At 37.2% G+C, this 15,801-nt stretch overlaps 1 protein-coding gene across 1 annotated transcript in view; it reads right to left on the reverse strand.

The window, feature by feature from the left end:
- The window catches only part of LOC122401832 (voltage-dependent T-type calcium channel subunit alpha-1G), a 96,742-nt gene that overhangs the window by 45,410 nt on the left and 35,531 nt on the right, over window positions 1-15,801 (reverse strand). The window contains exons 7-12 of the mRNA XM_043404214.1: window positions 7,057-7,160; window positions 5,081-5,256; window positions 4,255-4,347; window positions 3,549-3,727; window positions 1,382-1,554; window positions 249-571 (exon numbers count right to left, since the gene is read on the reverse strand). Coding sequence (XP_043260149.1) covers window positions 249-571; window positions 1,382-1,554; window positions 3,549-3,727; window positions 4,255-4,347; window positions 5,081-5,256; window positions 7,057-7,160 — 1,048 coding nt within the window. The remainder of the gene's footprint in view (window positions 1-248; window positions 572-1,381; window positions 1,555-3,548; window positions 3,728-4,254; window positions 4,348-5,080; window positions 5,257-7,056; window positions 7,161-15,801) is intronic.

A 15,801-nucleotide genomic window follows, 5' to 3' on the forward strand; every position in this document is an offset into this window, starting at 1 on the left:
CATATATCGTTGTTTACTATTTACGCGCGTCAGGTCATTCACCTCGCGTTAAACGTAAACAAAGCTTTGAAACCTTATATCTCCATAAAAATATCGAACAATGACAAAGGGAAGAAGAACCTCTGTTTTTGATAAATAAATTTTTCAGAGTTCTGCTGACTGGTGATTAAGTCTTCTCTATAGGCTAACCTATTCTACTTCAAGGCTTCGTAACTATGTAATTATTAATATTTGTGTTGCAGATATACCTGTATGCTCGCCTCGGTCGCGTTGGAGAGGATGTTGTCGCTTCCATTGCAAGACACGGAGGAAGTTCGATGAAGTGCCATACGATGGCACACGTTTGTTGACACGTCTGCTTCGGAAACTTCAGGGCTCGCGCGTGGCGCAATGGCCAAGTTTCCATTGCTACCACCGTTATTGGCAATGGCTGTGCCAGGAATTCCACCCTGAGGGCTGGTCGCTGTGAAGTCTGGAAACGATCCACCGCCGCTACCGATCCCCTGCTGTTGTTCCGCGTACTCGATCGCTGCCAAAAGCCGTGGACATCTTCCGTGATGGAGTCTCCTGTCTGCTAAGCGATCGTCAAGTTTAGACAAGTTCTCCCAAAGCTCTTCTAACTTGCTATTTCAACACACGAAGTTGCTATGTCCTGAAGAAGAGACTTCAGGAAAGCTCAAGTAATTGTACTCATTATCAACAGAGTAATTTATAGTTATTACTTCTTTATCTCGTGACTTTAATCTCTATCGAGTCAAGTAACTATCATCCATGGTTTTCAAGTAGTAAAAAAATGATACTTGATTATATATAAAAGCTCTTCAGCACAGGAATTTACTATAATTCCCTGAAGAAGAGGCCTTCAAAGTGGACTGGAAATTCGCTCAAGTAACTGTACTTCATTATCAACAGAGTAATTTATAGTTATTATCTCTTTAATCTCTATCGAGTCAAGTAACTATCATCCATGGTTTTCAAGTAGTAAAAAAATGATACTTGATTATATATAAAAGCTCTTCAGCACAGGAATTTACTATAATTTCCTGAAGAAGAGGCCTTCAAAGTGGACTGGAAATTCGCTCAAGCAACTGTACTCTTTATCAACAGAGTAATTCATAGTTATTATCTCTTTAATCTCTATCGAGTCAAATAACTATCATCCATGGTTTTCAAGTAGTAAAAAAATGATACTTGATTATATATAAGGTGCATCCAAGTTTATTAAGATCATGTTGTAGAACTGGTGTCATAAGCGTCAGTATTAGGTAAGGTCAGTAATTCAGACGTAATTTCGAGTAACACTTATTTCAGAATACTCGGTACCCAAACGAAAATACAATACCGCAGAGCAATCCTATTTGGAGAGTATGAAACACTTTACCTCCAGGTAATCTATTTGAACCAGAGCCGGCTGCGCTTCCTCGGAACGGATGTCCGTGCTGTTGCTGTTCCTTAAGTAAATTCTGCTCGCGTTTCTGCTGCTTTTTGTATAAATATAGTCGGTACCTCTTCATTAGTCTCCTCTTTCCTCGTCGCCACAGGTGCGCGATATATCTGAGAACACGTGGCAAGAGTGTATGGGAAACGGAAGCGATGAATGACAATTTTAAACGTCGCTGCCCAATTAGAAAGTCGATGCTAAACGGGCTCCTCGTCGTTCTTCAATTTAACGTTGAATTTCATTATGTTACGTGCACGTTTAACCAATTCGTTTGAAAGAATCGTTGACCCGCGCTTTAAAAAAGAATATTACGCGAAATTCTATCCGCTAACTCTAATTATAATGTTATGATTGTCTAGCAAAACTGGAAGCAGAATTATTATTTTTTTTTTCGTGGGAAATTCAGTCTTGATCGTTTCTATCTATCGTATAAAAACGAAACATATTCGCTTGTTTTTCAAATTGCAAACAACTCGTATTTTGATGAAGAATATGTGGAAATTTCAGAAATATTCGAAAAACTATTCCTTCACCCCAAAATGAGAAAAAACTCAATAAAAATGATCCAATATTCAAACAGCCATAACTCCTACAATAGTCAATATATTTAATTGAAATTTTTAGGAGAAATAGAGTTCATGGATACCTACAAATAAGTATAACACAACTTTTCTGTAGAGCGTCAAACAAAATTACTAAAAATAGAAAAATATTAATTGTTTCGAATGGGCCATTATCGTCTGGTTTAAAGTTGACTTTAAAGTTGCCTGAGACATTTTTACTGTCAGAAAAATAGCAATTGTCACGTTTATATTCGCGTATCTGAGAGATAAAATTCAGAAATGAAAATATGTGTATATGGTAGGTGCATTGCCAGGAGGGCGCAAAAATAAGCCAAAGAAAATCAATATCTTACTAAAATTATGCTGTTCCATTGACGGGGAATTGTACATTTTTAGATATCTTCCCTTTTATCTTCTCACTTTTGTTTGCTATGTTTAGCACCGAACGCCAATACGTTATTTAACACGGACTGAAATTTTCCATTCAGAGCGTGATCCATTCACCTTGCCAAATGTATTTACAACTAATTTTCACGATAAAATTATACAAATTATGTCGTTTCTGCAATTCAGGCATAAATGCGTGATGCATGTGTTTTATTATATGGCAAAACAACGGGGAATGGATATTAACGAAAAGCAGCTTATGTTAAAAGCGATTTGAGTCTTTGGAAACGACATTAATGCAATTTAATAACTCCAAATGGGTTCGCTGATGAAAGAAATCCGGTAAATTTAATACCACCAACTCCCGCACGATTAATCAAGCGTTTTCTAAATGTTCGAGCTTTTATGACGACCACAAAAATTTAAATAATAAATGCTTTGCGATTCGAACAAAAGAGAACAAAACGCTTTTATTTTTGTAACCCAAAGCTTTAAAGTAAACCGGTATTCTCGTGCTATAAATACGACTGAAAATAAATTTTCGAACAGTGTCAGTACACGCTATAAATAAGAGTAAGAAAATACATAGAGATAAATCAGAAAGTGTTTCATTAATAAATAATAACAGGAAACATACAGTTTATTGGCAAACGTGGTCGACATTTTTAAACGAAAAACTAAGGGAATTTATTATCTCCATCTTTTTGTTGAAACTTTCGAACGTGTTGACTGCCAAAGCCGATTTCATGGAACTTTTCCTGGGCACCGGTCCAAGGTGTCTTCATAATTTATACTTTTAACCCGATGCTTTCATTTCGACCAATTTGGCCAGAAATGTCCGCGGAGACCGCGATTTTTGACACCCGTTATAAACAAGATATTGTGAAAAAGATGTCAAACTGTTCTTGAAACTGTTTTTTTCCAAAAAAGATAAGAATCGAAATGATCGATCAAAGTTTTTGCGTTTCATGAAAAATCCGTGTTTCGTTTACAATACAATGGTGTATTTATTTGTACCAAAGAGATTCAAACGATGAATATTTGAAGAAATATACGTATTTCTTTAAATAGAAAAGGTTTGTTCAATTTTAAAATGATAAAGCTTGTATGAGAAATGATGGGGATAACCGTGCGACAGTTTGAAGGACAGTACTCACTTAACAATTTCTGCGTAGCATGTGGTTGGTTCCGAAGTGTTCGTCGAGGATGCAAGGGTTGACGTGGAATGAAAACGAGCACGCTCCAAACGCATTCGTTCCATTTCCCGTTTTTTCGTTTCTGAGAATTGAGTTGCTATCACGACTAAGCACAGATTTATCATGAAGAAGGAGCCAATCTGTAAATCAAACGCATCTCCTTTTTATCGACGTCTCTAGCATCGAAAGATCGTTTTTTTTCTGAGAATTTTATAAATCGTAAACGAATAATTTTCACCCACCTTTGACGTTCATTTTAATTTTGCTTCTAATAATACTGTGTTACGAAATGTTAGTTTCCATGGAGTACTTATTACCCAAATAAACTTAAATTCTGATATATCAATAACAAATACTACAATAGCACGCGAATAGGAATCGTAGTTATTTGTTTTAAGGAAAGTTTAAAAGTGGTTTATGCGGAAACAGATGTTCCCCGGTAAATTGAAGCCTCCAATGCTAGAGAACTTTACTTGAATACCATTTTGGCAAATTAGTTGGTAAAAAATATCCTTTTCAAACAGTTCGAGCTATCTTTTGTTTAGAAATCTTCAATTTCTATTGATTTATTTTTAATCCTGTCGAATCGACGGGTTACGTGAGTCTGATGTTAACGTAGAACAAATAATGAAAGATCGATCGTTTGTTATGTAAGTTGTAAACGTACCACAATTAATAGAACGAAGTATATCCAATCCCAAAAGGAATGGGCATCCTGCACGTAATACATTATGTCTGTCCATCCTTCCAGACTGATTACCTATAGCAATAATATCATTTTACTGATTTTATCGAAATGTTGATAAAATTAAAAATAATTTGAATGGTCTATTGACTCTGCGATTAATCGAGCAATCTGGCTATTATCAACCCTCAGCCAGCGGACTGAAAAATTCATTTTATAGTACCATTATAATCTTAAATATTCCCTTGAAAATTTTATTGCAATTCCTTGAATTTTTCAACGATTAACCCTTTGACTGCTAAAGGCGTGTATATACGCTTTCACAAGTCTATCAGTACATACGAAAGACGTAAATATACGCCCTCACATATCCATCAACATATACGAAAAGCGTAAATTTATACCCTCTGCATTTTTTTTACTATAACACCTTTTACTGTTTTACCAATTGATTCGACATGGAATTGGATAAAAATTGGATATTTTAATTTATTTGCATTTATTATTTTTTTAAACTGTAAGAATGGTCTCTTAAATCTCCAGGTACTTTTTTGGTCACCAGTCGCAGCGACAGGCGTGTGACGATCGCGCCATCTATGTTGATGGATTCTTCCTAGGACGCGCCGCAGTCAAAAGGTTAATCATCTTTCGATCGATTTAAAGTCCGCTGTCCAAGGATTAGATAGTCGAATAATAAAAAAAAATTATTCTGCTACACCGATAGTCTGATAAATATTTTAAAAGCTATCTAGAGATTTTGGTATTTGATAGTTTGGTTTTGAGAATGGGACAAAAGTAGGACACTCACAAGAAATATTGCGACCCAAGCAAGACCGATATTATCGAACGATATTGTTCCTTGGAATGGATTGTTACCCTGACCCTTGCACTCCGTATAATAGTAATTCCAATTAACGCAGGTGTCGTTGGTGATAAACGTTGCGTTATTGTTCGGCAACGCAGTGTTGTTGCAAATCACGTTCCCTAAAAGCGAGAATACTTGAATAGCCAACTGCAATGTAGTCACTCTAAGATAGAAGTAGAATATCGATTATCGGAACGTCGATTAACGTTTCGAGAGTCTGATTATCGGAGAAACAGTGTCCTTCTGGCCTACTCGTAAAATATTTTAATTAAAAAACAGAGTCAATTTCCTCTTAACGTATGCGCAGTACTATTAATACGATAACCGCGTTCGATAACAAATGTTCGACCTTTTTGTTCGCGTCCCCCATCGGATTATACGATAACTCGTTTATTGGAAACGGTTTTATATGCTGGTATTGTTTCCGATAATCGACGTTCGACTATTTACGCTGTTAATAATTGTCCTCCATCAGCTCTGGTACCGATCAAGATGATTGCTCAAAGGAAAAGGTGTCAGAGACGCAAGAATTAACGAGAAACGACGAAACACAGCCACTGCACATGCGCAGAACTACTTTAGAGACTCTGAACTAGAGTGGGGAGCCAATCAGAACCGCATTCCTTTCGATAGCAAACTTCTCACGAACGCACAGTACTTGCGTCTCATCGTTTCGCTCGTAAAAGGGGAAACTACTAGTTTCTGGCGAAGATTTCGACTTCTAGTATCACACACGCATAAGAACTTGTATTTTATTAAATGGCTGAGTGACTGAATTGATTTTTCAAGCAAAAATCCAAAAGAAACCGAGTTAAGAAATATAAAGGAAGGGACCACCAGCGTTTTGGTGCAAATACTAATTTCTAAGTCGTCGAGTTAATTTAAAACGAATACAAAGAAGCGCCCAGTGGCATCGCGACGCAAGAATTAACGAGAAACGACGAAACACAGCCACTGCACATGCGCAGAACTACTTTAGAGAGTCTGAACTAGAGTGGGGAGCCAATCAGAACCGCATTCCTTTCGATAGCAAACTTCTCACGAACGCACAGTACTTGCGTCTCATCGTTTCGCTCGTAAAAGGGGAAACTACTAGTTTCTGGCGAAGATTTCGACTTCTAGTATCACACACGCATAAGAACTTGTATTTTATTAAATGGCTGAGTGACTGAATTGATTTTTCAAGTAAAAATCCAAAAGAAACCGAGTTAAGAAATATGATTTCGAGAGAAACGCGTTAAAGGAAGGGACCACCAGCGTTTTGGTGCAAATTCTAATTTCTAAGTCGTCGAGTAATTTATCGATGAAAAACAGTGGCATCGCGACGCAGTTTCTTCGAGCGTATCGAGCACGTTTAGAATAAGACCAGATCGACGGGACGATGAAAACGTCGAAGGAAAATCAAACTGGCTGTCAAAGCAGATCGAGTATAGCGATACCGGTGATTCGACGATCGTACAATGGTCCCTCGTGCATATTTATATTGCACGCGGGAGAAAAATAGATCGAAGATAGGGCGAAATGTTGTCCCGTAACGAAAATCGGCTCGATACGCTTCTGGGTGGACTTTAATTGAATAACTGCAAAATGTGTCACGGGTGGCAATCAAAGCATCGTCGCCTCGAGAGAATGAGTTGGTCTTAGAGTCTCTATCGAAGCGATATGAATTGTAGTCCTTGAACGGTAGATCGATATTGGGAACAGTGTCATTAAGTCAGCTTTCAACGAAAATAATTACGTCATGGCGGGGAAGATGGGGGGGGGCTTCGTCCTCGGACCACCGTTATTTTGGAAACGTACCAAACCGTGGCCAAATTGGTTCCCTATCCACGGGGTGTTTCGAAAACACGTCGGTTTCGTGCATTCCTTTTTTTTCCTAGAATCCTCTCGTCGCTCAAGAACATCGAAGTTGTACTCACCCAACTTGAGGGGCGGCAAGTTGCTACAAGAGTGCATTCCGTTGTCGTCGGGACGCGAGCAAATGTAGTCCTGACCTTGATATTCGAAGTACTTCTCGAGATCGCTGGAAAATCAATGGGGGCACGATTAAAATATATTTAAGCACGACCGTACGCGATCGCCGTTTCATCGAGTCGAGTTTCTTACAATTAAAAAGTTGCGTATGTATGTTTTATGCATGGATGCACCCGTCACATGCTTCGTTTATGCGTACACCGTGTATATGCAGCGTGTCTGACGATATATTACATCTAGAGGCTATATATATATATACATATGTATATGTATATATCTATACAGGCGGTTTCGGAATGGAAGAACAAGCAGAGATGCGAAAATTTCTCGCACGTTGAGAGAAATCGAAAAGGTTCTAATGAAGCTCTTGAATCCTTTAAATGCATCTCTAAGATTCTAGATTTTAGTTTTAACGCCGTGGAAATAAAAACAATTGTTAAAAGAATTCTTAAACACGGCCACGAGTTAATATTTACTTCAAAGGCTGGTTTCATGCGCGTTTCTCGCCAGCGATATTTGCAAGAGTTTCGATTCGACAGAAGCTGTTTTTAAATCAACATTTCATAAATGTTCAAACATTAGTTTTACCCGTTAAACAAACATATAAATATTGGTTTTATTAAATCATCACGGCTCGCCGATATCTGCGTAAACATCAAACGCAGTATCTTCGTGTGTTTCTTTATTCCCAGAGACTTTCGATGCAGACTATTTCTGAATCTACGGACGCTGAAGTTTCCGATTAATTGGTCCGAATTTCCACGTTATTAAACTCCAAACTGAAATTGGGATTTGAACAGCAATCGGATTCACATTCCTCTGTCCAGCCAACTTTTCAGTACAGTTCGATCTCTCGCACACGTGCACATGTGTCCATGACATTCTTACAGATCCGTATCTCGAAAACATCAGAAAGCAATACGTTAAAGAACTTTTCTATTTCTCCTTGCACGAGAGATTTACATGCTTTGACTCGTCCCATCGTTTCGAAATATCCTGTACATTTGGCTACGGGTGCTTGAAATTTTAAGGGCCGCTTCTATATGCCAAAATAACACGAAAATAAGGACAGAGTTGCTCCATTAAAATGACCAATTTCGAATAACTTCCAAATCTTGAACATTGTTACTTTCGATCTATTAACGAAGGAATATGCATGTATTCTTAATCTTCATCTTATTTTAGCATGTAAAATCACCCTTTGAAGGCTTCAACACCTGCAACAGAACACCCCTGTATATATGTATGCGATACACCTGCTATATCAAGTGTATAACAGAGTCACAAAACTATTCGTACCTCGTTGTTAACTTCAAACGATCCGAACATAGTAAAAGAAAATTGTTTCTGTTTCTCAAAATCATTTTTCACGATACGAATAGGAATATTCAAAATTTCTATATCTAGATTAACCGCTAAAGAAACATTATAGCCTCTTTATATGATTAATTTAATTGTAGAAATCGTATAATAATTAATTTCAACAAAAACGTCTCTTCTCATGCCACCAATTTTTGTACTTTTCTAATATTATTATTATCGTCTCGATACGAATAGGAATATTCAAAATTTCTATACCTAGATTAGCTGCTAAAGAAACATTATAGCCACCTTATGTGATTAATTTAATTGTATAAATCGTATAATAATTAATTTCAACAAGAATTATCGTCTCAATAGATATTTCTTTCAGAATGTACGAATCGTTGGAAGCGTAAAGATGGCGCGTTAATACATTCTCGATGGACTGTAGGTGTACATATACATACATATCGTATATACTATTATGCATATTCTCGTATGTTGTTGAAGTAAGAGTGCAGCAATCGACGATAAGGAAAAGAAGTATAGACGTATGTAAATATCGAGTTTGCGTGCACGCAGCCTGGCGTTGCATCAAAGAAAAACAATAAGAAAGGAAACTGCTAACGCCCCTTTAAGAATGCCGTTGTAGTGTCGCCTCCCGTGGATAAAAGAAAGTAAACGCCCTCCTTTGACTTCGAGGGTTGCTCTTATCAACGTGCTATTCATTCTCATCGTGTCATGTAGCGCGCTACCACTAAACAATGTCGGTTATCTCCACAAAAACACTTAATAGAGAGATGCAACCGATACCAACACGTATTTGTACACTCCTTGTTACTCTAACCCAACGTAAACAATTGCGTTACAATTATCGTATCGTCGCGACACCTTTTCGTTAATTTTAATACTTTATTCGTTAAACAATAATCCTCACGCGTGACTATAATTTGTCGCATTATACTTACTCAATTCTCTTCAAGAAGACAATTCTTACCAAATCACTGGGCAACACTCTTTTCAAGATACAAGAATTCATAAAAGTCTCTTTAATTTAAGATTTAATTGAACAATCATTAGAAAGTCTAAAACTATCCTCGCAACGTATTGTAAATTAATTTATTCTTGTTACGTTCACTAAGCGATAATGTTTTACTATGTAAAATCCACATCTGTAGTTCCTTAGATATTACATCGTTGTACTAAAGGGTTTAATTACCCGTTAATAAATGAATAATAATAATAATAATAATAATTTGCATTCAGTTTGGAAAAAAGAAAATTTTGTTTCTCCCAAGTCTACGAAAACTCTTCGATCCTGATTTTTTTTATTAATTCCGGCACAAAAATATAAGCTTGACAAACGAGAAGCTTTATATCCACGTTTCGTAGTTACAAATAGCTGAAAGTTTTATTTTTACTCCTTTTTGATCAATTAAAACCTTTAATTAGAGCTTACAACCGAAATTAACATAGATTTTTGACGTTGTAATTTACGTTAATCGTTGTCTATGTTAAAAATGTTCGATCCTGATTTTTATTATTAATTCGGGCACAAAAATATAAGCTTGACAAACGAGAAGCTTTATATCCACGTTTCGTAGTTACAAATAGCTGAAAGTTTTATTTTTACTCCTTTTTGATCAATTAAAACCTTTAATTAGAGTTTATAACCGAAATCAACATGGATTTTTGACGTCATAATTTACGTTAATCGTTGTCTACGTTAAAAATGTTCGATCCTGATTTTTATTATTAATTTCGGAACAAAAATATAAGCTTGACAAACGAGAAGCTTTATATCCACGTTTCGTAGTTACAAATAGCTGAAAATTTGATTTTTACTCCTTTTTGATCAATTAAAACCTTTAATTAGAGTTTATAACCGAAATCAACATAGATTTTTGACGTCATAATTTACGTTAATCGTTGTCTACGTTAAACACGTCGACAAAAAGTTTAAACCTCTTCGATGCAGCTCGGTACGCTTCGTTACTGTCGCAATTAACGTCGAGGCTTGTGCAAAGTTTACCAGCGACGCTGAAAGCAACGATTTTGCAGCAATGTCAACACGGAATCGAGGAACCGTGTTTTCCAGAGCACCCGGTTGCGTATCGATACGGAATTCGTGTTTGAAAAAAAACAGAGCGTTTGTTTCAGTCAACGAATTATTTAACAGCATTCCGACCGTGTGTATCGACACATCGCGAATTACGTTTCTATCCAGAAATTAAAACCATGCAAAAACCAGCGTCACAATTCGCCGTGAATAGTCTAATATCTAAAACATCGTAAGCGTCGAGTTCTCTCTAATTTTCTAACGCGATTAGTCGTTTCAGGCTACCCCCTAATGCACGTGCCCGCTCCTATAACACAGCTTAGCTAACTGCGGTAGCTCGTACTCAAAATCGTCCACCATCTTTGCCTTTTCAATGATAAGATCTGCTGAAAATTAAATATCATTCGAACAAACAATTTAGCCTTGTAAAAACAGCTGAAAGAATCATCTTCCTCCGGGGGGTTGATTTTTAAAACAATTTTCGAGGTCACGCGACAATTCTTTACAAATCAAACCGTGTAATTTAGTTTAGTAAATATTCCAGATGCATATTTATTGCACCGGTATAGTTAATTTAAATTGAGAGTGACAGAAGATCATTCTGATCTAAATAATAGAAACTGTTCGCTATATTTTGGATCAGATATAAGATCGTGTACAAAAAGAAACGTGTCCCAATTAAAAAAGTGAGCTCGAAACCTCACGAAATGTCAGGCCCGTATTAATTGCGATTATTCAATGAATAATCCAAGCCCCACCGAGCATGACACACTTTTCCTCAGACATTCTCTTGTAATATCGAAGCTGGGGCTGTTATTCGAAGCACAAAGTTACAGAGACAACCTATATACTGAGAAATTAGTAAAATCGATTGATAACAAGCACGGAGAAACGTCCAGTTTATATTTTCTTACGCACGTATATAAATATTTATAAACGTTTCGCCTGTCGTTAATAATTCCGTAAAATTTCTTGCGTCGTACGATGTAGGAATAATAATTTCTCTATCGACCGTAAAGGTGTCTTAATTATCTGTACATAGAGTACTTTATCGATGCGTTAGCATGACTGCTGGACGATGTTCAGTGTGAGCGACTGTATTGTGCTTTTTTGCGGTGCGCTGATCGTGCTTCTCGTTCGAAAATACAGCTAATCGACGCCTAATGTGACCGTCGTTGCATCGAATGCGTTTTGCTAGTGCGAGTGCTGGATCTTGCTTAATCGTGCGTTCGTGCGTGTCGTGATTCAACAATCATATTTTACAGTCGCAACTCTTACGAGCTGACCCATTTCGATATCGAGAAAGCTTGTACCCTCTCGAAATTCCTGGAAAGCAGAGCGTAAAGTTACGCGGCCCAATAAACGGTACGGAGTTTGAAACCGCCGCAACGTTTTCACGGTTTTCTACATCATTGGACCACGTTCGGTTCAATTCTGTCAGTCCTACTTTCGGAAGTTGCGTTACCAGCGACTATACAGGGTGTCATACTCAACTGGGAAAAGCTACACATGTCTTGATCGAGGATTCGTTAAAAAGTTATTAAAAAATTGAATTAAAAATTTTCAAATCATTTTGGAAAAATTATTTTCCGTTGCGGGGGTCGATTACAATCATTTTTGGTGGATAGACATACCCCCGAAATCCTACTCAGTTTCGAGAAAAAAATTCCTTACTGAAATGTCTGACCATGCGTTGATATGTTTCACTGAAATATCAGGCGAATGTTTAAAACATCATAACTCCTGAACGGATTGGACGATTTTAATGTTTCAAGCGGCAAACAACGCGTATTTTAGTGGAGAATAGATAGGAATAGCAAAAATATTCAAAAAGTTGATCCTTGACCCCGCAAAATGAGGAAAACCCCCATAAAACAGGTCCAATTTTCAAACAGCCATAACTCCTATAATAGTGAATATATTTCAATGAAATTTTTTTCTGAAGTAGAGCCCATGAGTACCTACAAAAAAGTATTAGACAACTTTCCTGTAGGGCGTCAAACAAACTTACTAAAAATAAAAAACTGATTTTTAAGGAAAATCGACAGGGGGTAGGTGCCTAAATTTTTCGTCGAAAAAAAAAAATTTCGAATCGTTCTGAAAAAATTATTTTCGATTGCGGGAGTCAATTATAATCATTTTTGGTGGATAAACATACCCGTGAAATCCTACGCAGTTTCGAGAAAAAAATTCAGGAAGGTTGACTTTCTCGACGAAAAAAAAAAATTTCAAATCGTTTTGGAAAAATTATTTTTAGTTGCAGGGGTCCATTGCAATCATTTTTGGTCAATAGACATAACCCCGAATTCCTACTAACTTACGAGAAAAAAAATCGAATAGGTGTCTAAATTTGGCAAAATTAAAAAATTTCAAAGCTTTCTAAAAAAATTATTTCTAGATTCTGGGGTCAATTAGAATCATTTTCGGTGAATAGACATAACCCCGAAATCCTACTAAGTTACGAGAAAAAAAATCGAATATGTGTCTAAATTTGGCAAAATTAAAAAATTTCGAATCGTTCTAAAAAAATTATTTCTAGATTCTGGGGTCAAATACAATTATTTTTGGTCAATACATATACCCACGAAATCCTGCGCACTTTCGAGAAAAAAATTCAGGAAAGTGGACAAATTGGTCGAAATTAAAAAATTTCAAATCCTTTTGAAAAAATTATTTTTAGTTGCAAGGGTCAATAACAATCATTTTTGGTCAATACACATACCCACGAAATCCTGCGTACTTTCGAGAAAAAAATTCAGGAAAGTGGACAAATTTTTGGACGAAATAGTTGGCCATTAAAAATGTTCACGATCTTTCAATTGTATCTTCATGACTTTTCTAGAAATCGAAATACAGAAATACCGATATATTTACCAGTAATTTGTTCGATTTCTCTATTTCATTACCTTAAATATCTAATTTTGACGAACTCAGTAAAGATATGGATGGAAAAAAACACGTTTCAAACACTTTAAATAATTCATGGAATTGTTTAGCCTATGGAAAATGTTTGAAACGCTTTTTTTCTTTAACCATGTCTTTCTATCCTCAACGCCTCATATGTATATGGTAAAATTCAAATCGAACATGGGGTTCATCAAATTTCAATAACAACTGTGAAAGAGCATGGGAATTTGTTCCAATACGGAAAGATTTCTCGAAATCGTATGACGACGACGATAATACGTCCACCTTCTCGAAATGTAAATAGCAGAATGAACAAATAAACGAAGGAAGCAGGCATGTACAGAGCGATTCTCCCGCCAGTGCACTCGAGAGTAATGCAGCCGCCTAAACACCGAGGCGATAATCCCGTGTATGTTTACAGTCGTGGCTCGATAAAAAGGTCTGCGTTTACTCGGTTTCTCTCTTGCAAATAGAGTCATCTCGTGTGCAGCAGTTGTCATCCTCGACCGATCGATGAAGCAACACTGATACGAGTCTCTAAACATACATGGGATTATGTTTCTTTCGAGTCCACTGGCTGAGGTATCGCTCTGCACATGGTGCCCCACGGTAAAACGCTTCTCACGATTTTTCAAGCAGATTCGTTACAAATTGCAATAGAAAAATTGTATTATTGCTCTTGTGTACCATGTACCAAGATAGAGAAATTTTTGATTAGAAATGGTAATTATCTTCAAGGGAGGCAATTAACTTAGGGAGACTAAAGTATCTCATGAATAGACTAGAAGCAGATCTTTATAAAGGATTGTCTTAATCCCTAAATATAATAATTGGTATCTTGCTTCAAGTATTTCTTATATTTTTGCATATTAAGTGCACTCTATAGCACTTAAACATTCACACTCTGCTGATGACAAGTGGAGATTAAAGACAGGAACTCTTTTTCTTCGTCGTGAATGATAAAATTCCGTGAGAAGCGTTACGTGGGTTCTGGTATAACGCGTGGAAATTAAGTTTCAGATGGGGATGTGGAATGTTGCTCACGACTAAATGACCAAAATGGTAAAAACACCATCGTCGAGTAAACTTCGCGAAGTTGCAACGCGGATCGACGCTGCTACGCTGAAAGAGCGCGTAACGCCGTTGCAGAAGTCGATAAACGTTCGAAAATAGCCGCCACGTAAACCGGAATAGACCGTGCGAGCATCGCGCGTTTAATTAGCCCTGGGATTGGTTCGTCTCACTCCTCCGCACAACCTCCGCAAAAACCTCCAGTCTTCGCTCCGCGATCCTATCGAGAAGAAAATCGAAACCGGTGGGCGTCAATCGAATGGCGCTGCTATCGATATCCCAACGATATATCGATTATATCGACCAAGTATCGATACCTAGCGATATATCGATTATATCGATTAGTTATCGATACCTAACGATATATCGAGGATATTGACTAGTTATCGATACCTAGCGATATATCGATTATATCGACCAAGTATCGATACCTAGCGATATATCGATTATATCGACCAGTTATCGATACCTAGCGATATATCGAGGATATCGATTAGTTATCGGTATCTAGCGATATATCGATTATATCGACCAGTTATCGATACCTAGCGATATATCGATTATATCGACTAGTTATCGATATCCAGCGATATATCGATTATATCGACCAGTTATCGATACCCAGCGATATATCGATTATATCGACCAGTTAACGATACCTAGCGATATATCGATTATATCGACCAGTTATCGATATCCAGCGATATATCGATGATATCGTTAAGATAAAGAAATAATGAAATTTGGAGAAATATTTTGTAAAATGCTGCAAACGTAAAATCTGTTTATCCTTGTTGGAAGACATCTTTGAGAGGATATTGAAATTGAATTTTTCTGGTCGATAGATAAAATTGTAACGTTTGGATATTATCGAACGGCTGAAAGTGAATGGCGACTAAGGTATTTATCGCCGAAATTAATCGAATTACTGGCACACGTCTACGGCGCGGAAGTCGAGAGTAGAACTAGATCTTTTCAAATAAACTTCATCCCACTCACGCGAGCGTTTGCTATTGTTCGGTGGTTGAATGACCAGTGCGAATAAAGGACGACGGGAACAAAGCGTTAGGAAAATAAATGGGATTTGGAATAGTTCGGAGCGACTGGCCGACGTTGAGGAGTGAATAACAAGTTGGGGAAACGTGACCGAGCGTTCTTCCCGTGAATTTCATCGAACGGCTAATAACAATGCGCGGTTTAAAGATCCTGGGACGATCCTGTGTCGATTAAAAGGCGAAGAAATCGGGTGAGAGAAACGAACAGAGACGAATGGTCGTTGTAGATAGGCTAAGAGAGAGAGAGAGAGAGAGAGAGAAGTAGTGAAGACGCGTTATGTGAAGACTAGTAACGT

Source organism: Colletes gigas, unplaced genomic scaffold (genome assembly GCF_013123115.1).
Source record: "Colletes gigas isolate AHSC1104 unplaced genomic scaffold, ASM1312311v1 Colletes_gigas_Sc00029, whole genome shotgun sequence".
NCBI classification, from domain to species: domain Eukaryota; kingdom Metazoa; phylum Arthropoda; class Insecta; order Hymenoptera; family Colletidae; genus Colletes; species Colletes gigas.